This window comes from Cnephaeus nilssonii (assembly GCF_951640355.1).
Source record: "Cnephaeus nilssonii genome assembly, chromosome: 15".
NCBI classification, from domain to species: domain Eukaryota; kingdom Metazoa; phylum Chordata; class Mammalia; order Chiroptera; family Vespertilionidae; genus Cnephaeus; species Cnephaeus nilssonii.
The window spans coordinates 53,552,925-53,578,279 of record NC_137086.1 but is presented as its reverse complement, the minus strand read 5'-3'; the positions used below and the strand labels follow the sequence as shown (position 1 = coordinate 53,578,279).

The following is a 25,355-nucleotide window of genomic DNA, read 5'->3' as shown; positions in this document are numbered from 1 at the left end:
TTAGAGCAGAGGAAACATGGAAGGGGTAGTGAAAAAACAGGTCGGTGACAGTGGTAACAGCATTGTGACCAAAACGAGGGCTCTTAAGTAACTTTGCTTCTTTTTTCTGTGCTTGTTATACATACATGGTAATTTGTATATGCTAACCATTTATTCTCTTCTTCCCATTTTTATTTTATAGAAAATTTGTTGGAAGTTAACTTTACAACTCAGTCTCTAGGTAATAGAATATTCAGTGGGACTGACTGGATCTGAGGAATGACCACTATAGCCATCAACAAATACATGACTCCGGGGACTGTGCATCGCACTTTGGAGAAGTCTGAAGCTTGCTCACTTGTAAGAAGGGTAGTTGCTTTTGTTAGGCAGAAATTATGGGGTTTTTTGTTGTCTTTGTATGGAGTTCAATGTGTGTCAGAGGGCATATGGAAGCTGAGTCATCAGAGGTGGACTGTGCCAAGTATCAATTCAGTGCCTCTCAGCTCCAAATCCACCCTTTTTGGCTGCTTTGTGAAGGAGGATTTGAGCCCTGTAGATTTCTCCTTCGGCTGGCACTGAAGCTTTGTCAGGGAGGAGACTGGAGACACTCGAGGAGGAAAGGGCTTTGATGTGCGCACCTGAAAGCAGCATGTGCGTGTGTACTCCAATCCCAGTATAGTTCACAATCCTTGAACTTCTATTTCCCCTGATCAAATTATTAGTTTTTCTCTCCTGATTAGCCCTGGACTATGCCAACCCTAGCTTAGACTAGACATTGGCAAAGAATGAAAATGGAAAACTCAAGAAACACAAAATTGATAGGACTTGGTAACGGATTAGACAAGGAAACTGAGGGTGGAAGGATCATTTTAGCTTACATAACTGGATGAATGGTGGAACCCTTCACCTACATGGAAACCACTGGAAAGGGGCCAAGTATGAGGAGAAAACTCACAAGCTCAGATCTGAACACTGAGTTTGAGTTGACTTTAGGACACCCAAAATATGTCAAATAGGCAGTAGGCTCTAAATTCGAGAATTTAGACAAGTCTGGGATTAAGTTGGGAGTCATAGCCCTTAAAGTGACAAATGGAAGCCACAGGCACAGCTGAAGTGGCCCACAGAAAAAGTAAACGGAGAAGAGGGCCTACCTAACGAGAAATCCGTTTAAAAAAATTTTTTTAAGAATTTTTATTGATTTTTCTTTTAGAGAGAGAGAGGGAGAGGTTTAATTGGCTGCCTCCTACATGCCTCCTACTGGGGATCGAGCCCACAACCCGGGCATGTGCCTTGACCGGGAATTGAACTGGCCACCTTTCAGTGAACGGATGCCCTACCAGCTGAGCCCCATGGGCCACGGCTTGGAATCCCAACTTTTAACAGCTGGATGGAGGAAGGTGAGCCTGCAAAGGAAATGTTGAAGCTGTCGGAGGCAGAAGGAAGCAAGGACAGTACTGTGTCCCAGAAGTAAAGGGGGCAGAGGACTTGCTGTAGTGGACTGACTGCCATCAGCACTGCAGCTTCAGCTCCCACCCCTTCAGGCCTGCACAGTGCTCAGCCAAGGTCACACTTCTCCAGACTGCTCCTCGTCAATGACGGGCTGGACGAAAGCCATTTCTGCGTGCTTCTTCTGACAGGCGAGCTTTCTCTGGCTCCCGCTGGCCTGGCTGAGGCTCTAAGAATTGCACTGCAGCCAGCTGCTCTTCTGACCGTCCTTCTGTCCCTCTTCCCTCACAGCCCTGCACCACAGGCTGAAACCATTCACCTCTGGACTTCTCGTTAAGTACAATGATAATCGATCGCTTTTGGTCAGATATTTTGTTACTTAGAGACAAATGCAATCCTCGCTGACAAACCACCCACAATCTGACAGGAAGACACGAGCATGGTGTCCACCAGATGACAGACTGTAGGATAGAGAGTTTGTGAGGCTTAAAAAAAAAAAAAAAACAGCCTAAGGGAAGGATATAAAACAAGAGGCTGGTTTACAAACAGGAAAATATTTAATTCCTTCTAAAAAAAACCAGGAAGAAAAAAGAATGCTACTGGCTTCATGCTCTTATTCCTAGAATCCTGAGGCTTTGAGGCTTAGAAGAAATTATCTTGTCCTCCAGATACTCGTAGCTACTCAGAAATAAATTACATCATCTGTAAAGGCGTTCTGGCCTGCTGAAGCTAGAGGGGAGCTAGACAGGACAGAGAAAGAACATCATCTACAATAAACTGATCGAAGTTGTCCCAGGCAGGTGGGCCCTCTGATGCTCCGGTGTGAACCAACACCCACAGACACGAGGCTGGCCCAGGGAGGTCCAGTCACACTGCAGTAGTTTATTTACATATTCAACAAAGCCCTGGGAGCAAGCCCTGGCTGGCTTCTCCTTCAAGCCCCCTGCTGGTTGGTCTCATCATTATCGCGCCTCTTCCATATCTGTAAGAAATGAATTCAATAGATATTTAGGAGCTGCTATTCAATCTACAGAATTCACAAAATACCTATCCTAACCTAGGCAACGGATAGCCTGGGGCTCAACTTACACATTTAAGTTCCCTGAAACAATTTCCAGAAAATTCCCTTTCATGTGATTTTCACTTTTCCCTCCATCTCCTTCTTACTTCCCATTCCAAACTCCCTTCTGAAAAAGCACTCATAGTCAAGCCTACAACCTTAGACAAAGTTGTCAGGAGTTCATTCTAGAATGAGAAGGGTCTGCCCTCTTTTTGATAAAGCTGTAGCTTTCCCTTAGTCTCAGTCTTCCTTCTTCACCAGGTACTAGGGCAATTACAAAGAGAAGGCAGAGACAGTCCGCTCCCCCAGCTCTCAACCCAACAGAGGAGGTGGAATAACACGGCTGGTGCTCCAATGAAGAGCAGAGAGTGCTGTGGGGTCGAGAAGAGGGTTAACTTTGACTAGAGAACTGGGGAAGCTTCAGAGCCGACTCCTAACTGATGTCCTGATGATTCCAGGCCCTTCCTCCTTGAAACCAGATCACACACCTGTGCAAGACGAACCTGGCCATAAACATAACCTCCTTGCTCACTCTTAAGTGTTCCGTACTTCCCTGCCTGCTCATCTTCCCTGGAGACTCCTAGACTCCTAGACTTTCAAGGCCATATAACCTCACTCCTCAGTGCATCTCAACAGGTGCCCAGCCTAACCGAGGCTCCAACCCAACCCTACTTCCTGCCTCCATGCACATCGTTCCTCACTGACCCCACACCCCATCTATTTGGCACTGGTCACGTCTGCGGCCAACTCACCTGAATGTAAGCCTCCGACAGCGTGATCATCTGGGGAAGAATGTCAGTTACCTGGAGGTCTTGTAATTCATACCATTTGCCCGTCCCCTGCAAAGAGTATGAAGGGCTGGGTTAGTCTGCTCACTAAAACCAAAAGGGTATACAAGGAAGGGACCACAGTCAGAAGTCAGAAGAATCAGAATAGCCACGAGAACATCACCCAGCAGGAGTCATCCTAAGTAAAAGGGTGCATGACCTCTACTAGGCATTGTTCAATTTAAAGAGCTTTTTGGGTGTTGATTTTGGCAAACACAATTCCTGCCAAAGATTCCTTGAAGTATAATACAGTCCAAACACCTTATACCTTTTAAGAAGAATTTAGGTGAGTAATAAAGAGAAGGGAAAAAAGTCCTTTACTCCTCACCTAAGACATCTCTTTGCTGCCCCAAAATGACAGACTGGACACACTCAGGAGGTACAGTGTTAACTGTTGGAAAAACCTAACAATGGACATTCCCACCCCCACCCCATAGAACACAGTGATAGTCAAGAAAAAGTGTCCTTGCTGGACACTATTCATCCTATTAACTCACTCCTTTTGGTCAATAAAACTAGTGCTGCAAACACAGCAAAACCTACCTCACTTCATGCAGCCATAAGCAAGGGGAAAAGAGGTTTCTGGATTAGGACAGAGGCACTCCTGGAAGTTCACCTGCCTCATCCATCCAAACTTCTAAGAAATGCCAAAGACAGATACTATAGAGTATACTGTAGATACTCCAGATAGTCCAATAGTTCAGAATACAGGAAACCTAAACAAAAGCTGAGGATCACATATCAAGTCCCCATTCCCGGCTTGAGGCCTGGTTAAGAATATCTAGGCTTAAATCCTAAGTCTACTGATTTCAGTACATAAATTACTGCAACTATGAAAGTAGGTTTCCTCACTTGTAAAGTGGTGGTATTAACACCGGTCTTGGAGGTGTGCTTTAAAAATATAAACAAAATGAACATGCATTGAGCACTTGGTGAACTTCCCAGGCGCTTGGTAAACAGAACAGTCCCAGAAAACTAACCAAATTAGAACAACCTGTGCTAATAATATGTGCAATGCCAAATATATCTTAAGTACGTTTCATCCACTTTCAGCTTGAGCCAAATTCACAAAATTTTTTAGCTGAAAGGGAACCTCTAGACAAGTACCTCATAAAATGTAACTTTGTATCAATCAGAGGTTCTTGTTAAAATGCAGCTTCTGATTCAGAAGGTTTGGGTGGGGCCTGAGGTTCCGCATTTCTAACGACGTTCTCATGAGGTGGGGGCTGCAGGTCCGAGGACTCCACTTTCAGTGGTAAGGCAGCAGCGCAGGACAGGGGTTCTCAAAGCTGGCTGCACAGTGGAATTTTAAAACATCAGTGATGCCTGCTTCCCATCTCCAGATACTCCCAATGCAGTCTCTTAACTCTAACTGACATTTTAGGCAGATAATTCTTTGCTGTGGGGGTTGCCTATAGGATACTTAGCAGGATCCCTGGCTTCTACCACAGTTGAAAACCAACAGGCATACGTTACAGGGTTCTCATGTAATTGGCCTGAGGTGGTACCCAAATATCAGGATTTTAAAATCTCCCCAGATGAGTCCAATGTGCAGCCAAAATTGAGAGCCACTGCCTCAAACTCATCACTGACATCTTATTCCTTGCAGAATCCCAGTCAGAGTGAAGAAAGGGCAAACTGAAGGGAGCTGCCCTCTGACATGCCAAGGAGCACCAGCTGTTGTGCCCCTCTGTGCACGAGAAGTCAGCACCACTCACATGATGAAGCACGTGGATCCGGTAGGAGCCCTCGGAGGGCTTGCCGTCATGCACTATGTTGGCAATCAGGTCATAGGTGGTGTTCTTGTGCACGGCCTGCACTTCCTCAGACAGGTACTCTCTCAGATCCACATTCCTGGTGACGATGAAAATAAAGCCAGAACATCAGACAAAGGCTACAGGTTAGAGAAACTGTCCTTCACAAATGAACCACAAAGCTACTGTAGCCTATCTTAGGACCTGGGATCTAGGTAGGCTTGCAGACCCAAAGAAGTCCAGGTTTGTGGAAATTCACATAATCTGCCATAAAAATGAGTCAAACTAGAAAGGCTGGCTCTATGGGAAAAGCACATTTTAAAAGCCTCTCTAGCAGTCAACAGTACAGTGTAGGCCTGGAGTCAATCAGACTTGAACTAAAATCAGGGCTCTGCCACTTTTGAGCTATGTGTGAGTTTAAGCAGGTTACCTAACGTAAGGCTCTTCTACGATGAGAATGAGTCACCATCTCTGAGACGGTGAGGATCGAGACAACAGGCTGACCGCCTCAGCCTCTGCCTGGCCTGGGCATCAGCTGCAGCTGCGGTGTTCAGACAGCACCGGCTCGGCCTCAGGCCATGGAAGACCCAACCACATGATTATGTGGGTTGCCACTGCACATAATCATGGTAACAACTTCAATATGGCAAACCAGGCATTCTGATTTACTTTTTTCTTTGATTTTCTGGAACCTTGCTTTTTAAAAAAAAAAATTTTTTTTTAATTGATTTCAGAGAGAGGCAAGGAGAGGGAGAAACAGATAGAAACATCAATGATGCGAGAGAATCACTGATTGGCCGCCTCCTGTATAACCTCTTTTGGGGATCGAGCCTGCAACCCAGGCATGTGGCCTGACCAAGAATCAAACCATGACCTCCTGGTTCATAGAGCAATGGTCAACCACAGAGCCACACGGGCCAGGCCGGATCTTGCTTCTTTATTTGATTTTCTTTCTTTTAGCCAAGAGGAATAGTTACAAATAATAGAAACCAACCTGAGGTAGATTAAGTGCAAAAGAGCAATTAAGTGCAAAAAAAGGTTTCCGAACTCGGCCTGGAGCCAATCCGGCCTGAGTTAGATCTGGTAGGAGCCCTCGGAGCGCTGGCCATCCTGCCATCTCCTGGAACCAGACATAGGAGAAGCAGCAGGACCTAAGAGAGCTATCTGCCCTCCTTCCTGCTTTGGCATCACTTTGATTCTTCTCCCTCCTTTTGCAACAAAATTGTACTGAGACAGTTATTAAGCCGAAACCAGTTTGGCTCAGTGGATAGAGCGTCGGCCTGCGGACTGAGAGGTCCCGGGTTCGATTCCGGTCAAGGGCATGTGCCTTGGTTGCGGGCACATCCCCGGTGGTGGGTGTGCAGGAGGCAGCTGGTCGATGTTTCTCTCTCATCGATGTTTCTGGCTCTCTATCCCTCTCCCTTCCTCTCTGTAAAAAATCAATAAAATATATATATATATTTTTTAAAAGAACTTTCAAATAGTTAAATAGGAAAATAGATTGACAGTTAATGTGAATATTAAGAGGATATAACTATATAATTTTAGAAAAAATATATTTTTAGCCTACAAATGTTTATGTAAATTTAAATAATACAAGGTAGAATAACAGAGATTATATCATATTTCCAATCTCTGCAGAACTGTCTGATGTGCTAACATTCACAACTCGAATCACAATAATGTGAACCTGAAAGGATTCACAAGACCTACTAACAGTGTTACTCTAGTGGTCACTTCTAGACAGATATCTCCCTTTGAACTTTATAGACTGTGAGTACAGACCTGGAGTCATCCTCACTGTCCACACCCAACTGCAGTGTGCAAGACGTGATGACCAGCAAACAGATGCATCTAACTGCTCAGGAGTATCTACAAAGCCAGGCAGAGTCCTACCTGTCCTACTCTACATTTTTTAAAATATGTTTTATTGATTTCAGAGAGAGGAAGGGAGGGGGAGAGAGAAATTGAAACATCAATAATGAGAGAGAATCATTGATCAGCTGCCTCTGCACGCCCCCACTGGGGATTGAGCCTACAACCCGGGCATGTGCCCTTGACCAGAATTGAACCTGGGACCCTTCAGTCCAAAGGCCAACACTCTATCCACTGAGCCAAACTGGCTAGGGCTGTCCTACTCTATTTTTATCAACTGTTTTTCACTAGAATAAAAGACTACAATTCCCAGCAAACAACAGGAAAGAAGGTAAAGGGGGACTGCTTCCAGATAAACATCTATCCTTGAGGCCCTTGAAGTATTTACCAGTATAGTCTTCAAATAAGAACTCTTAACTTACATAGTATAGGTAGGCTCTATTCCTTGCAATTTCCAACTAAACAGTTAAAAATTAATAGTGGTACAAAAATGAGAAATTCAGGCTCACTCCCCCTAAGAGGAACTGAAGCGGGGTCATACTCACGTAATAGGGAAGTTGACAATAGTTGGGTTCTTCTCCACAAAGAAATTGTTCTTAGTGAATCTCTTAATACAAAAGATTAGATATGGAGGCAGCTTGGTGAGCTGGAAGCGCTTCAAAAAGTTCTCCTTGTAAGTCTTATATTCCTAGAGATAGAAAGAAAACTATCAAATTAGTGCTCGAGTACCAGAGCAGGGCACAAGGTTTGCTTTGGTTTAAGATTTTCATGTAATTGCCTTACACTTAGAATTCACAAGACACCTGATCCCAGAAACCATGTATAAAGCTTAGGAAGGAGACTTTGGCTAAAGCTGACTAAATTACCTCAACTGTGGGCGTCCGTTTCTACAAGAAAAACAAAAATGTCAAGTGAAAAAGAGGATATGTTAAAAGCTGCAGAATTAAAACCATAAAAGTTTAACTTAATTCAAAATAAGGAAGAACTTCCTGGCCTTTGGATGCATGCACTCATGGAACAGGTACTATGTGGCAGTGAGAAACCCGCATCATTGAGGGTGTTCCAGCAGAGGTGCCAACACACTGCCACGTTCCTTCCTCCTCAAAGGTACCAAGACTTGTGGGTCAAGTGCAATCTATCAGGTAACATTCACTGAGGACTCACTCAGCATGTTCAGGAGACTGAATGGTGGAGGACCCAGGACAACCTACCCAGACCAAGATGCTTAAAAGCTAGTGCACATAGAAGGAGAAACCAAGATGGTGGCATAGGTAAACACCTAAACTGCTGCCTTGCACAATTTCAAAACTACAACTAAAAGACAAAACGATCATCATCCAGTACCAAAGGAAGGCTGGCTGAGTGGAAATTCTACAACTAGAAGGAAAGAGAAAAGCACACTGAGACTCAAGGAGCTGTGGAGGGCAGAGGTGTGGAAGCACGTGCACAGAGAGGGCTGGCAACTGAGTGCATGGCTGGCTTTCTCAAGCGAGAGGGAGACGGAAGCTCCCAACTGCTCTGAACTCTGGTTCCGGGCAAGACTCTGGGGACCCAGACTCATTCAGGGAGAAACTGGACTGTCTGGCGGCGGGTGAGGCTCGAGGACGTCTTTCTCTCAGAGGTGCTTGCAGCAATTGCCGTGGGACACTGAGAACCAGGGGCCTCTTGGGGCAGGGCTGACGGGAAGTCATTGCTGATTGCTCCGCCCTGAGACTCCACCCCATCCAAGCTGAGCACAGAGGCTTTTGCAAGTCTTGTCCCATAAGGGTGTCTCCAGCACAGAAGTTCTCTCAGCATAGTGACAGCTGATCCTCACAGCCAATTGGCCTGGAGATCAATTCCTCCCAGTGATACCAACAACAATCAAGGCTTAACTACAACAAGACTGTGCACACAGCCCACAAAAGGGTGCACCAAGAGTGACCACCGCAGGTAACAGGGGAGGCTGAGCCACTGGGCCCTATAGGACACCTAGCACACAAAGCCACTCTATCAACTCAGGGAAGCAGCCAAAATGCGGAGACAAAGAAACAGGTCACAAATGAAATAAATAGAGGAAAGCAAATGACTGGATATAGAATTCAAAACCATGGTTATAAGGTTTTTCTAGAAAAGGCCGATAAATTTAGCGAGACCCTCGAGGATATAAAAAAGGACCAACTAGAAATTAAGCATACACTGACTGAAATAAAAAATAATATACAGAGATCCAACAGCAGACTAGAGGATCGAAAGAAGCAAGTCAAAGATTTGAAATACAAAGAAGCAAAAACACCCAACTGGAAAAGCAAAAAGAAAAAAGAATCCAAAAATATGAAGATAGTATAAGGAGCCTCTGGGACAACTTCAAGTGTACCAACATCAGAATTATGGGGGTGCCAGAAGAAGAGAGAGAGCAAGATACTGAAAACCTATTTGAAGAAATAATGACAGAAAACTTCCCCCACCTGGTGAAAGAAATAGACTTACAAGTCCAGGAAGCACACAGAACCCCAAACAAAAGGAATCCAAAGAGGACCACACCAAAACACATCATAATTAAAATGCCAAGAGCAAAAGACAAAGAGAGAATATTAAAAGCAGCAAGAGAAAAACAGTTAGTTACCTACAAGGGAGCACCCATACAATTGTCAGCTGATTTCTCAACAGAAACTATGCAGGCCAGACGGGGGTGGCAAGAAATATTCAAAGTGATGAATAGCAAGAACCTACAACCAAGATTACTCTACCCAGCAAAGCTATCATTCAGAATTGAAGGTCAGATAAAGAGCTTCACAGATAAGAAAAAGCTAAAGGAGTTCATCACCACCAAACCAGGATTATATGAAATGCTGAAAGGTATTCTTTAAGAAGAGGAAGAAGAAGAAAAAGGTAAAGATAAAAATTATGAACAACAAATATATATCTATCAACAAGTGAATCTAAAAATCAAGTGAATAAAAAATCTGATGAACAGACTAATCTGTTGAATATAATAGAATCAGGGGCATAGAAAGGGAGTGGACTGACAAACCTTGGCAGGGGGAAATGGGTATGGGGGGTGAGGGAAGAGACTGGAAAAAAATCATACACCTATGGATCAGGACAGTGGGGGAGGGGGGGATAAGGGCATGGGTTGGGGTGGGAACTGGGTGGAGGGGAGCTATGGAGGGGGGAAGAGGAACAACTGTAATAATCTGAACAATAAATATTTTTTTAAAAAAAGAAAGCAATTATTAATGAACATAAAGGGAGAAATCCACAGTAATACAATAACAGGGGATTTTAATAGCCAACTCACATCAATGAATAGATCATCCAGATAGAAAATTAATATGGGAATTATGGCCTTAAATGTAAGTAACATTAGACCAGTTCAACTTAATAGACATTTATAGAATATTTCACCCAAAGATTATTTTTCTTTTCTTTTTTTAATATATTTTATTGAGTTTTTACAGAGAAGGGAGAGGGATAGAGAGTTAGAAACATCGATGAGAGAGAAATATCAATCAGCTGCCTCCTGAACACCCCCCACTGGGGATGTGCCCGCAACCAAGGTACATGCCCTTGACCGGAATCGAACCTGGGACCCTTCAGTCCGAAGGCAGACGCTCTATCCACTGAGCCAAACCGGTTAGGGCCAAAGATGGAACATTTTCCAGGACAGATCATATTAGGCCACAAAACTAGCTTATTAAATTCAAGAAGACTGAAATCATACCAAGCAACAACTCAGCAGATAAAAAGAAACTTTTAACTTGATACAGTAAGAATAAATTGTTGGTTTATATTTTAGTTGTTTTTCCCCACTTTAATACTGATGTTATATTTTTTTAAAAGATGGGAGTTTTTCCTACCTTTATGAGTTTCTACTGTCCTACATAGCCCTCCTTCCTCCATACTAACCAGAGGCAGAAGGTTTAAAGGGACATTTGAGAAAACAAGAGGGGGTACTATAACTCAAGTTAAGAGTTAGGGGGTGATCAGCTAGAAACAGCATGGGGTCTGGGAGGCTCACCTAGGACAACACTTTATAATGATTACGTTACATATGTGTGGTAATTTCCAAGTATAAAAAGAAAATTAAAAAGTCAAGAGCCCAGTTGGTGTAGTTCAGTGGTTGAGCATCATCCCATGGACCAAGAGGTCCCCAGTTCAATTCCTGGCCAGGGCATGTGCCCCAGTTTTGGGCTCAGTTCCCAGTGGGGGGATTGGGGAGGGGGTGCAGGGAACAACTAATCAATGTTTCTACCTTTCTCTCCCTCTCTCTATCTAAAAGTAAAAAAAAACATTTTTTTAAAAAGTCAAGAGAGAGTAAGGGCAGGGCTGGTGTGCAAATGGGCTACCTTCTCAGTGATGCCGTTGAACTTGGCCAGGATGTTGAAGAGCGGCACCTGGGGGATGATAAGCTGCTCCTTCTCGTCCTTGTAGAGGGGTGCGGTGGGAAGGTCCAGAGTGAGGTACATAAAGGTGGACTCCACCATCGTCTCCTGGTACTCATCATTATGAAGCAGCTGTTCTTTTTCTTCTGCTGGCTGAAAATGGGGGGAGAAGGAGAGAGAGGAGTGTGAGCAGCTCAGAGACCACCACAGATAGAACAAGGTTTTGTTACATTCACATTATGCTTCTTTTATATTGAAACTAGAGGCCCAGTGCACAACATTCATGCACTGGAGGGGGGGGGTCCCCTCAGCCCAGCCTGTGCCCTTTCACAGTCCGGGAGCCCTTGAGGGATGTCTGACTGATGTCAGTCAGACATCCTTAGTGCTGCCCTGGAGGCGGACAGCTGCGCTCACCAGCCATAAGCCCTGCTTGTGGCTGAGCAGCACTCCCCCTGTGGGAGCGCCCTGACCACCAGGGGGCAGCTCCTGCATTGAGTGTCTGCCCCCTGGTGGTCAGTGTGCATCATAGCGACTACTCATTCCGCCATTAGGTGGATTTGCACATTACCCTTTTATTATATAGGATGAAGTCAATCAGACTGGGCAGTTTCACCATCTGAATAGACGAATGCAAGAATGGATAGGCTTCCATCTTCAGAGAGTTTACTTAAATACTAGACTATTTTTAAAGCTTTTAAATGATCTAAAAAGCTTACCTGAACTTCTGAAAAAAACATGCCAGCACCACCCAATGGCCAGAACACTTAAAACCAGCAGGCCCTATCGAACCACTAACTCCCAAACCTAAGCTCACTAATGGGCAAACCACCACTTGGCAGGTGTATCGTAGAACCTCTTCCTGGGCAAGAGGCCACACTGGTTCTCTGAGCATCTGTGTCAATCCTATATCCCCTCAGGCAATATAATCAGTCTGAGACTCAGGTTCAACTCACTCACCAGATCAGGATGAGGAAGCTTTTTAGTGAAGATCCTCATGGTCCCCTGGAAAACATCCGTCACAATAGCTGTACAAACAGAAATCAAAATGCAAATTCTGTCAGGTTGGAAAACATTTCCAAAATACAGTCCTAACTTCTAAATTTCTGATTTAGAGCACCTTCCAATCATCAGATCCAAAGCTGTCACTAAACATAGAAGTATCTTTGCAATGTATGTCAACATGGTACCTTTATAATTTTTTGTGTAAATAATTTTATGTCTGTCATCTCCACAAAAATGCCCTTTGACTCTCTAAGCACAGGGCCTAGCCCATAAGAGAAAAATTAAATGCATTTGAAATGAATGAATAATTTACAGAGTGTGGAGATTTACGAGTCACAAAAAATTTCACAAGCAAAACAAGATTCAGCTGACCCTTGCTTTTCAATAAATGGGCAAATGTTTTTCAATAAGTATGTACAATACTACGAATGTGTTTTCTCTTCCTTCTGATTTTCTAAATAACTCTTTTCTCTAGCTTACTTTATTGTAAGACTACAGAATATAATACTTATAACATACATAACATGTGTTGACTATTTATGTCATTGGTAATGCTTCCAGTCAACAGCAGGCAATTTACTAGTTAACTTTTTTGGGAGTCAGTGTTATAGCAGTATGCAGATTTTCTACTGCACAGGGGGTGGTACCCTAACCCCATGTTGCTCAAGGGTCAACTGCACATCCAAGGAACTTCCCATGACCACATGCTGCCTGCAAAGGGAAACAATGATTACCATGCATTAAACATTAAAGAAAAATGACAAACTAAAGAATGGAGCAGACTGTTTTGCTCTGTGGTTAGAGTGTCAGCCTGCAGACTGAAGGGTCTCAGGTTCGAATCCAGTCAAGGGCACGTACCTCAGTTGCAGGCTCACCCCTAACCCTGAATTGGGGCATGTGCAGGAGGCAACCAATCGATGTGTATCTCTCTTTGTCTCTCCCCCCCCTCTTCCATTCTCTGTAAAAAGGTCGATGGAGAACAAGTGAGGATTAACAAAAGTAAAAAAATTGAAAACAGAATCAAAAAAATGAGACAGAAAGGACAACATGGTTCTACAATCCTCAAGGACACAAGTCAGACAACTCAGATGGTGTGTACAGGCTAAGGACACTTGGTAGAGGTGCAGGGCCATCTAGTAAAAGGAACATCAGGCCACAATCCCACATCAAGAAACATCAGCACCACCAGAGCACAGAAAGAAGAGAGGAAGAAAACTGCATTAGCACTCCAAAATCACTCAGCACTCTGAGCTAATTAACTCAGCAATCTCTGAGCTGATTGGCATTCATAAAAAAATGTCTTAACATTGCAAAGCCAACATGGATGTGAAGGAGCACAGGTCTGAGAGTCTGTATGGAGGCCAGCCTCCTTTCTCCAAGTACAGGCTCAGGCAAGGAATAGCTTCCAGTCTGCATTACCAGTCAACTTGCAAGCCAGGCATTGCACCCCCGGAGTCCTCCTCACATTAACTTTAGTAGTCTACAACACTGCCCAGCCCCGCAGGGCCAGGATTTCTAGAGCACAATTATATGCATTTCCACATATTAAAAATTCTAGTGGCTATAACCATATTCTAATAAAAACATAGAGAGGAGCCTATTCAAGAACAAAATTCATGTGTTCAAAGACACCACCCCAACACAAAGATTAAACGGTTCATTAGAAACGGTTGGGAAGTTGAAAAGTGTTCTTAAAAGGAAGCAAACAGCCCTAGCTGGTTTGGCTCAGTGGATAGTGTCAGCCTGCGGACTGAAGGGTCCCAGATTCGATTCCAGTCAAGGACACATCTCTGGGTTTCAGGCTCAATCCCCAGTGGGGAACGTGTAGGAGGCAGCCCATCAATGATTCTCTCTCATCATTGATGTTTCTCTCTCTCTCTCCCTCTCCCTTCCTCTCTGAAATCAATAAAAATATATTTTAAAAATAAAAAATAATAAAAAATAAAAGGAAGCAAACAAAACAGAGCTCCCTTTTACAAGTGACATGACTTACTTTTCTTTTTCTTCTTTGTGCCCCCGAGAGCTGAGTGCAGAGCATTCAGAAACCAGGACAAAAAGTCTACTCCATCCCCTGGAAAAGAAGGGAGGGACACGGTGAAGCTGGGAGGCAGTGTGATAACCTAAACCTCGCACTGGTTGGCCTGACCCCATGCTCCTGGTTTCCTCCTTCCTTTTAGGCTACGCCATCCCATCCCCTGGGCACCCTCCTCTATCTGGACATTAAATGCTCAAGGTCAAATTCTTAGTCTTCTGATCTTGACTCTCTCCAGAGGCTCTCTGATCCAACCAGGACCTTCGATTATCATCTCTGCTCCAAACCTGTATCTCATTAAAAGCTATTATTGAACTTCCCCTCTAAGTCATTCCTCGGCCAGAATAATCTTTTTAAACATATATCTGATGTCCTATCTTTGCTTAAAAGCCTTCACTGACTCCCCCTATTGTCAGAATATAAACCACGCTTCTTATAGAGGCATATAAACTGGACAACCACAATCTGGTCCCTCCCTCCCAACCTCCACTCAGTCCTCATCATTCTCCCTTGAAATACAAGAGTCCAGCTAATTGCAGTCTTCTGTCTGAGCCAGGCACCTCCGTGCATCTGTCCGCAGTATCCTCTCTTCCTGGAATGTCCCTGACCTGTCTCCCCCTCCACCTAAAGCTCAGGTGTCTCTTCCTCACTCTGATGCCCAACCCTCCTCCCACATGTTCCAATGGGGTCCTTGTTCCACGCTCCCTCCCAGAGCACACTTTACTTCCTCTATCGGAGCACTTAATACCTTATAATCACCTTTTTACATAACTATCTTCCCACTATGATGGGAGTTCCTGGAAGAAAAAAATTATTTCTTATCCCTGCAGCTCTAAAACCTACTAGCACCATGAATGAAAGGTGTATAAGCTGACATGGATGCTAGAGGACACTACATGAGATCCAGGTACTAAGAGCTACAAAGCGTCCACTTTACTCACGTGGCAACAACTAACTGGAGGGATGAAAACAATCAAAATAGTTCATCAGAATATTCTATTCTGCAACATGACAAAATGAGTAGCAAAGGTGGCAGGTGCTTAATAAGGGTCAGTGTCTTTTCCCAGCTTCCTGGTCTTCACCCGAGCCAGACATGTTAATTTACCAATTAGACAGGTTTTCTAGCCACCTGAGACCTCTTGGGAATCTGACCAAAGAAGGCTGATGAAATAGGAGTGCAGAACCTAACCATGCGATCCATTGGACACTCACTCTAGCTACTATAAGGTTCAATGCAAAGTGGAAGTTTATTCATCAAGTAAGATTTGTTGCCCTAAAATCAAAAAATGTAAATGAGCTGCTCCTTACCTTGCTTGGTGATCTGGAAAGTCTTCTTGCTGCAAAGGACAACAGCCTGAAGCATCTCATGGGGAGAGACGTGTGCCTTGAAATTTCGAGGGTTCCAGAGCTTTCTCATCAGCTCTCCAAAACGCTGGACCAACAAGAACATGATATCCCCTGGAGGACGCTTGATGTTCTTATAATTGTCTTCTTCCAGGAAGTAGTTCCGAAGGGGAGGAACATTAGACAGAGCCTGGAAGTCAAACATCCTGATTAATCCAAAGCCCCTGCAAGGCCCCTGGGAGCCATGCTCTTCCAACTGAAGTTCTTCTAATAGAGCTGTGCCTGTGACAGCCTTAAAGAGTCAGAAGTAGCCCTAGCCAGTTTGGCTCAATGGATAGAGCGTTGGCCTGTGGACTGAAGGGTCCCAGGTTCGATTCCAGTCAAGGGCACATGTCCAGGTTGGGGCTCCATCTCAGTACAGGGCATGCAGGAGGCAGCCAATCAATGATTATCTCTCATCATTGTTGTTTCTATCTCTCTCCCTTCCTCTCTGAAATCAATAAAAATATATATTTTTAAAAAGTCAGAAGTAAATGCTCACATTCAGAGTTCATGTTATAGCAATAGCTTTCATAATGAGTTTCACACAAAGTCCAACTCTGCAGACACTCTGCTGACATGAATATGATACACGAGTTTTTTAAAAAAGGTATTTAAGCCCTGGCCAGTGTGGCTCCATGGCTAGAGTGTCGGTCCATGCACTGAAGGGTCACAGGTTTGATCAGGTTTGATTCCTGGTCAGGGCATGTACAAGGAGGCAGTACAGGAGGCAGCCGATCTCTCTCTCCCCCTCCCCACCTTCCCCAATCTCTTTAAAAAAGAAAAGTATCACAGCCAGGCCCAGTGTGGCTCCACTGGTTGGGCATTATCCCATGCAACGAAAGATTGCCAGTTTAATTCCCCAACAGGGAGCATCCCCAGGTTGTGGGCTCAATCCCAGACAGAAAGCATGGAGGAGGCAAGGAGGCAGCCAATCGATGTTTCACTCACATATTGATGTCTGTCTCTGTCTGTCTCTCTCTCCCCCCACGTTCCTCTCTTTCTAAAAATTAATAAAAATGTATTTTAAAAAATGCATCACCGCCCTGGCCGGTTTGGTTCAGTGGATGGAGCGTCGGCCTGCGGACTGAGGGGTCCCGGGTTCAGTTCTGGTCAGGGGCATGTACCTTGGTTGCGGGCATATCCCCACTAGGGAGTGTGCAGGGGGCAGCTGATCAATGTTTCTCTCTCATCGATGTTTCTAGCTCTCTATCCCTCTCCCTTCCTCTCTGTAAAAAATCAATAAAATATATCTATTTTTTTAAAATGCATCACCTAGCATGTGTTTCCTACTGGTTATTGCCCCTGACCTGTATTGCCAGGCCACACACAAATCCTATCTCTCATTCCCTGGCTGCTCCAGAGGCCAGGAAAGGCCTCCTCATTTGAGAGCAAATATTCAAGTAGAGTCCTCAGTAAGACTCAGGGTCTGGGGACCATGTGACTGCATTCTGTCACAGGTAGTCATTTCTTGGCTGATCTCTGCAGTGTTCCCTCGCCACACCTCTCCCTCACTATACCCTTCTTGATCCTACCTGAAGGACAGCGTTGGCATAGTCGTTGGCCTTTATGTTATTCAGGCCCACAATACCTGGCAGGTAAGTGGTACCATCATATGCCCGGGACAATTTGGCTTGCTTGTCCAAGTTTGCAATCTGCTGCTTTGTGAAAGTGGGCTTCAACACATACTGCAAAGCAAAAAGACAATTGTAAGTTGTTTTAGAGCTGCCTACAGAGTTCATAAGATATATTTCGAACAGCAATTTCTGCCAAAAACAAAAAACCCTTTGGTCATGAACATCTCATCACACACCCAAAGAGCTCCCAACAATAGGTATAAAGACTGAGGTAACATGGAGTAGGCCCTCTCCACATTACTAATCTAGAAGGGGATATCTATGTTTAGCCCAACATTACTGAATCTCAGGTTTACCCTCCAACACAGGTCCAGCCAACCCCATGACCAATCACTATCAGAAGCGGCAGGACACTCGGGTCTCTGCAGGCAGTAGGGTCAGGGCCAGCACATGGACCCAGAGCAGAGCAGGAGCACCTCCACCCCAGCGTGCGAGACCGAGACCCATAACCCCTGGGGCTGGAGGGGCAGGAGCAGATCCTTCCCAGTCCTAGAGCTACATGTGCCATGTCACAGGATGGACAGCAGTCACCACTAACTCCCTTTGAAACCTGGGATTTACTTCAGTTTCTCCCTCTGTAAATACTGTCCATAACCACTTTAACTTCAAATATAGGCTAAAAGTAGCATTAGCAGTATTTCAAACACTCTGAACACCCAGTTTTCCTTAAAAAAATAATAATCAAAAGTTCCAACATTAAACAAAGCCCAAGAGGACTTCCCACACTTTCTTCTTAACTACAGTGACTCTTGGCACAGGTCACAAACAGGAGCCCAGAGATGGGACAGGTTGGCCACTCTGGCCACATCACGTCAAAGCAGCTAGGACGGAATGCAGCTTGGTATGCACTGTCCTATGCCAGGCCCAATTCACATCCTCACTCCAAGTGTGGAAAGATAACTTATTTCATAAAAATGCTTTCACCCCAATTAGTAAGTAGCCATATTTTTTCAGTCCCAACCCTCAACAGTAAAAGCAGAATGATGGCGAGGCTGTAGCCTATAGACCATAATTATGGATCCTGACCTCCTTACTTGGTTTCCCTGGTTCCTCCCAAAGGGAAAGAAACCGCTTCAAGACCAAGGGGCTGAGACTCTTCCCTGGGGAGGGGGGGGGTGAGAGGGGGTGCAGATCCCAGGATCCCCGGGATGGTTCTCAGGAGAACTGGTTCCAAATCAGCCCTCTGGACACACACCGTGATATCCTCCAGGGAGGAATCGATGATCTCATAGTTGTCTGGAAGGCAGTAAAACTTGAGGGTGTGGAGGTTGAGGAAGACATGGTGGCTAAATTGGACACTGTGAATGTAGGCGTGAGACTTCAAACCCCGGCCTGTAAGGAAGGATGAAAGGCTGAAGAGAAAAGGGCATATTCCAGAAAGGCACAGATCAAGTTTGATTTTCCTTTCATTGTTTTGTACTGGAACATGTTAATATTAGCAACACAAAGTACAATTCATTTCATCCATGAAATGAATCTCCCACATGAACTTCTCTCATCACAAAAGTTAGCAAGAATAGCACAACAGTTACTTTATTCCCTAGATGGCAGAAGACATTGGTTGGGGAAACTGATTTCATATGTATGAATATGAAATATACATGTGTGGCCCTCGCCTGTTTGGCTCAGTGGATAGAGCATCGGACTGAAGGGTCCCAGTTCTATTCCAGTCAAGGGCACATGCCCAGGTTGCAGGCTCAATCTCGAGTTGGGAGCCTGCAGGAGACAGCCAATCAATGATTCTCTCTCATCACTGATGTTTCTCTCTCTCTCTCCCCCCCTTCCCCTCTGAAATCAATAAATGTATATTTAAAAATATATATATAATGTGTGTGCATGTGTATATACAGACATGAGTTAATTTCTTATTTTTTAAAATTAAGAAATAAAAATTTTTTTGAGTTAGGAATGTCTATGTATATATTGATATATAATATATGCACGTACATACATATATATGCACATATACATATCCTGTGACAGTCCCTCATCACTCAGTCCTGACTTTCCATTTGCCCATAGTCAGGACAATCCCGTACCTAAAGTACCTTTCTTCATTGTTGGCACTCCTTTCTAGAATATCTCTTCCTCACCTCATTCAAACCTTTAGGTCCTACCAGTTCAAGTCCCACCTCCACCTCCTTCATGAACTCAACACAAATACTCTAGCTAATAATGATCTTTATATACTTCTACTCCTTATTTATACTCAGTGCCACACAGGTTAGCAGTAATCTTTACAGTATTATAGAGTTTGCTAATTGTTTTGTGTGTTAGCCTTGACTATAAGATCCTTATAAGAGCAAGGAATGTTATTTATATTTCTTTTGCATCATCCACTATACTATGTACATAGCATTTGTTTGTTCTGAATGAATTGAAATAATAAATTTCCAGAAAACAGAATGAAAAAGTCCTTAGAGCCAAAGGATTCTCAGAAAAACGTAAGTATAGAAAACAACAGAGATTCAAAAATCCAGAGACTCTGAAATCTCCTACATAGTCTTTCACGTGACTAGCTCTTTCCCTCTTCCATATGGATTTGGGTTCTAAACAATCAGAGAACCTTCTATTGATTTTCTGAGTATTCCAATTTCCTGGGAACAAAGATAAGGATTATGAGACCTAAGAGCTGCTTAGTTTCTTTAAGAAAAATCTCTCTGGAGCAGACCTGCAGCTAGAGCTGCAAACTTAGTAAGTTTATAATACAAAAATGTATTTACCCTGAAAGTACTTGCCACACACCAGACAGGCATATGCATTGATATGCGAGAGGGAGATGGAACACAGTTTCTCAAAGTCAAAGTCCAGCACACTCCTAAGAGAACCAAAACAAAACACAAGCAGTTAACAGGCATGGAGGTCCAGGACAGCACCCAAGTGAAGCAGCACTGGCTCTGTGTTCCACAGTCTCACCCAGCGCCCTGCAGAGGATGGTCCAATAGCCACATATAAACCATGGGCACCTAGAGTAGTACCCAGCACACAGCGGCGCTCAATAAATATTTAAATTTGCTACTGTCACTGACACTGCGGATCCCATTATTTCACCACACAAATTCAAAATGAGCTAAAAGCCTACGCCCACCCTAAAACAAAATGTCCTCTGACACTTTACATTAAAGAGCAAACATTAGTGAACATGGCAAGAAGCACAATTTTCTGGGCAGAAAGCTTTAAAAGGGATAAAATTTTTGAATGTGTTGGTCAACGTGCATTCCAAAGAACTTCTTGCATAGACTGCATTTTTCTTTTGCTGCTCTTGGCATTGCTGTCCTACTAACCTGTTAATGGTATCCAGGTATGGGCAGTGGCGGCTCCTCCGGTCCTCAGAATCCACTCGGCCATTCTTGGCTGAAAGGAAAATCATCATAGGTTGTGAGAATTGGAAACCTGTCAAATGCCAGGAAAACAAAGAAACAAATGGGAAAAGCTAATCAGGGTGAGCTCCTATACATGTTGGCTTGGCAACATACAAAAAAGCCCACTATTGGAATAAGCCACAAACTGAGAGAATATATTTGAAACAGATAGAACCAACAAATGATTTGTTTGCAGATTACATAAAGAAATCTGGACCAGCCAGTGTGGCTCAGCGATTGAGTGTTGACCCATGAACCAGGGGGTCAGGGTTTGATTCCTAGCCAGGGCATATGCCCAGTTGTAGGCTCCATCCCCAGTAGGGGGTGTGCAGGAGGCAGCCGATCAATGATTCTCTCTCATCGTTGATGTTTCTCTCTCTCTCCTTCTCCCTTCCTCTCTCTGAAATAAAAACAAAACATTTTTTTTAATCTCGTGAAGCAATAAAAAAACAGATGACCCAACAGAAAATAAGAAATACAGCCCATAAACATATGAAAAGATATACAACCTCATCAATAATCAAGAAAATGCAAATATCCTTGCACATGATAAACCCACTTCACACCTACCAGAGGAAAAAAATAAAATCAGAAAATCCCAAATGTTGGCGAATATGTGAAGCAATGAGCATGCTCATATATTGCTGGGAGTGAGAACTGTTACAACCTATTAGAAAATAGTACAGCAAGATCAAAGCTGAAAATATGCAGACCCTTTAACCCAGCAATCTCTCTTCTATTTATGTACCATAGAGAAACTTCTGCACACACGTACCAGGAGTACTTTACTAAAAAATATTTATTGCAGCAATGTTTGAAAGAGCCCAAACTGGAAACAACCGAAATATCCACCACAAATAAAATGGGGAAATATATTTTGGTACATCATTAATGGAACACTATGTAGCCATGAATATCTATCTGGATAGCTAGCAAAAAAAAAAAAGGCAAATAAGGAGACTACATACAGTGTGATTCCATTTATATCAAATACAAATAAAACACAGTACTACTTAGGGATACATATATGAGGTAAAAGTATAACTTCGGTAGTAAAAGCAGAAGTGACCAGAAAATATTCAGAAGTGAATACTTAAGCAAAGAAGGCAGACACAGCTGGGAAGGGGCCTAGGGGAGCGCCTACGATTCTGGTTATGTTCCACTTCTTAAGCTGAACAATGTTGTGGGTTGCCTTGTATTTCTGCACATATTGTGACCAGAGGCACGAACAGCTCCAGACTATCCTGTCAAAGACGTTTGTATAGCGAACAACCTTGGAGGACAAAAGAGGGGGAGGCAATCTCACAGCCCCTCATCAAAGACTCAGGCTCTCTGGACTCGGGAAATGACACCAATGCTACATTCTGCCTACTGTTACCAATGGAATACATTGTCTGAGGTCCAACAGTCCCATGTCTTCCTTCAGCATCCGTGAAACTGCCACAGGCTAACTTGGTAGCTTGCAAAGAGGGTAAGATCTTAGACTCTTCACAATTTTTTAAATATTCTGTTTACTGACTCTAGAGAGAGGGGGAGATAGAAATATCAATAATGAGGGAGAATCATTGATCGGCTGCCTCCTGCACGCCCTACACTGGGGATCCAGCCCAAAACCCGGGCACGTGCCCTCACCGAGAATCCAACCGTGACCTCCTGGTTCATGGGTTGATGCTCAACCAATGAGCCACACCGGTAGGACCACAATTCTTGATACGAGGTAGATTTAAGAGTGTACATCATGCCTTAACCGGTGTGGCTCAGTGGATGGAGTGTTGGCCTGCAAACTTAAGGGTCCCAGGTTCAATTCCGGTCAAGGGCATGTACCTTGCTTGCGGGCACATCCCCAGTGGGGAGTATGCAGGAGACAGCTGGTTGATGTTTCTCTCTCATCGACGTTTCTAACTCTCTATCCCTCTCCCTTCCTCTCTGTAAAAAAATTAATAAAATATATATATTTTTAAAAAGAGTGTACATCAGCCCTGGCCGGGTGGCTCAGCTGGTAGGGGTTTCCTCCCGGACACCAAAAGGTTGCCGGCTCCATTCCCCATCAGGGCACATAGCTAGGTTGCAGGTTTGACTGATCAATGTTTCTCCCTCACATCACTGTTTCTCTCTCTCTCTCTCTCTCTCTCTCTCTCTCTCTCTCTCTCTCTCTCTCTCTCACCAGAGCAAAAACTCGAACCCCGCTTTCCCAAACCACAGTGACTCAGAGTCAGGATTAGAATCCAGATCTCCTGTCTGCTACAGCCAGGATAACTGGTGCGGGTGCTCAGCGTCCAGGCTTTCAACTCTGAATAGTCTAATTCCAGAAATTACAGCAAGACTCGATTCTCAGATGTTTTGTAAACATTGAAGGTGACTCCTGTAAAATAATTAACACAATACCTAGCCCGTGTTAGGCACTCGATAAAGTAAAGCTGCTACTGTTACTGCTGTTGCTTAGAAATTGTGTAACTGTGGTTATCATTCAGACGCCTATCCTTCTTAAGACGCAGCCGGGAGTCGTGTCGCGGACACCGGTGAAGAGTGATTCCCCCCACCCCAGCCCCCGGGGAGGAAAGGCTGGAGAGGGAAAAGGAGAACGCGGGAGTGCAGCCCGAGCCCGGCCCGGCCCCGCGCACCTCGCACCTCCCGCTCAGGCTCGGAGTCTTCGTCCGCCTCGCGCTCCCGCTTCACCCGCACGGCGGGCACCACCGGGGCCGGGGCCTCGCGCGCGCTCGCCGACTCGACCTCCCGCTTCACGCGCACCGGGCTGCCGCGGGCGATCGGCGCCTCGGGCTCCCGCTCCCGATCTCGCTCCCGCTTGACGCGACCCGAGCTGGCCCGTGACTCGGATTCGCGCTTCCCGCGGGTGGAACCACGAGACTCCCGCTTGGACCGGCCGGACATCGCCACTACCGGCAGAGTCGCTCAGCGCGGGGGCCCCGGACTCCGGAGCGCGCGGGAGGCAGCCAATCAGGAGCAGCGCTGTGTCCAACCCAAGGCTCTCTACGAGTCGCCGAAGGGGACAAATCGTGCCACCGAAAACTAGGCGGTAGGGCGCCTCCAGCGGCCTCTGGGCGGCTGCGTGCGCAGCTGAGAGCGACCTGCAGGGCTACTGCCACCTTGCCCCAAATTTCCAGCTTAAAGGGACTGGAACTTTTGACTGGCTGTAGGATTTCTGGGTAAAAAAGGAAGCCGCCACTGGGTCCCAGATTTCTTCAAGATACATTGGCCCTACAGATTTGGTTCAGTGGCTAGAGCGTCGGCCGCGGACCCAGGGTCCCGGGTTCGATGCCGATTCCGGTCAGGGGCATGTACCTCGGTGGCAGGCTCCTCCCCGGCCTGAGCCCTGGTCGGCCTTGCAGGAGGTAGCCAATCCATGTCTTTCTCTCACTTCGATGTTTTTCTCTGTCTTTACCTCTCTCTTTCACTCTCCCTAAAAATCAATTGTCCTTGGGTGAGGATTTAAAAAAAAAAAAAAAAAAGATGCATTGTGCCCCAAAACTAAGGTGACCAGATTTTAACATTGGTAAAGCGGGACACCATTGATGGGAGGGGGGGTTCTTTTATTTTTTAATATATTTTATTGATTTTTTTACATAGAGGAAGAGAGAGGAATAGAGAGTTACAAACATCGATGAGAGAGAAACATCGATCAGCTGCCTCCTGAACACTCCCTACTGGGGATGTACCCACAACCAAGGTACATGCCTTTGACCAGAATCGAACCTGGGACCCTTGAGTCCGCAGGCCAACACTCTATCCACTGAGCCAAACCAGTTTCGGGTGGGGGGGGGGGGGGGGGGTTCTTGATGAAAAATTTGGTCTATATTGTAATCGCTTTTGGTTTTTTTAATAAAAGGAAATTCACCTCTTAGATCATCGTTGAATTTGCATCCTCTTTTCTTACTCATTATGTTAAAAATCTAAAAAAAATAATTTAAAATTATATTATAAATTATTATATACGTATTGCTTAAAAACACAGTAAGTAGGTACATAATTACATGAACATATTTTATTGTTAGTTTATAAATTAAATTAATTTGATTGTTATAAAGTAACTATATTTTAAAAATTATTTTAATCCTATATTTCTTTCTAAATAATAACAATACTAACTTGTATTATTTTTCCTCTGAATTTGCCATAACGTAAGTCGTAAGTGTCACTTTCAAGGCTGGCGCTAGACTTTTTGCCGCCACTATAAAATATAAATAATACGAGTACTGTCTGCTAAATTCAAGAAAATTTATGTATTTATGAAATAAATAAATAAATTACTTACCTAAATTATCTGAATAGCTGATTTGTAATGACATCACTTGTTTAACTAGCTTACTAGCACGCAGTACAATGTGTATCGTCTGAGAGACAGTTACAAAATGTTTTCGTCATTGCCAATCCCAAAAAATGCCATTGTTCATTAAGTCCAAACAATCGTGGTCGAATTCTAACAACTGATCAACAATGCGAACTTTGATAAGCAGTTCTCGATAATCAGTTCTCAACAATTATTTGTTACTAGAGGCCCGGTGCACAAAATTCGTGCACGGACGGGGGTTGTCCCTCAGCCCAGCCTGTACCCTCTCCAATCTGGGACCCCTCGAGGGATGTCCGACGGGCAGTCGGACAACCCTCTCACAATCCAG

The 25,355-nt window shown here is 44.4% G+C and overlaps 1 protein-coding gene across 1 annotated transcript; it reads right to left on the bottom strand.

Annotated features, from left to right (window-relative positions):
- Positions 1 to 1,221: 1,221 nt before the first annotated feature.
- Positions 1,222 to 23,671, bottom strand: USP39 (ubiquitin specific peptidase 39). The gene is made up of 13 exons (XM_079791577.1): positions 23,343 to 23,671; positions 20,644 to 20,713; positions 20,083 to 20,177; positions 18,555 to 18,691; positions 17,258 to 17,410; positions 15,648 to 15,873; positions 14,301 to 14,378; positions 12,263 to 12,330; positions 11,270 to 11,458; positions 7,487 to 7,629; positions 5,031 to 5,166; positions 3,238 to 3,324; positions 1,222 to 2,407 (listed from the first exon to the last, which is right to left on the bottom strand). The coding sequence occupies exons 1-13, from the start codon at positions 23,608 to 23,610 to the stop codon at positions 2,360 to 2,362; spliced, it is 1,698 nt and encodes a 565-aa protein (XP_079647703.1). The 5' UTR covers positions 23,611 to 23,671; the 3' UTR covers positions 1,222 to 2,359.
- Between the last annotated feature and the right edge of the window lie 1,684 nt (positions 23,672 to 25,355).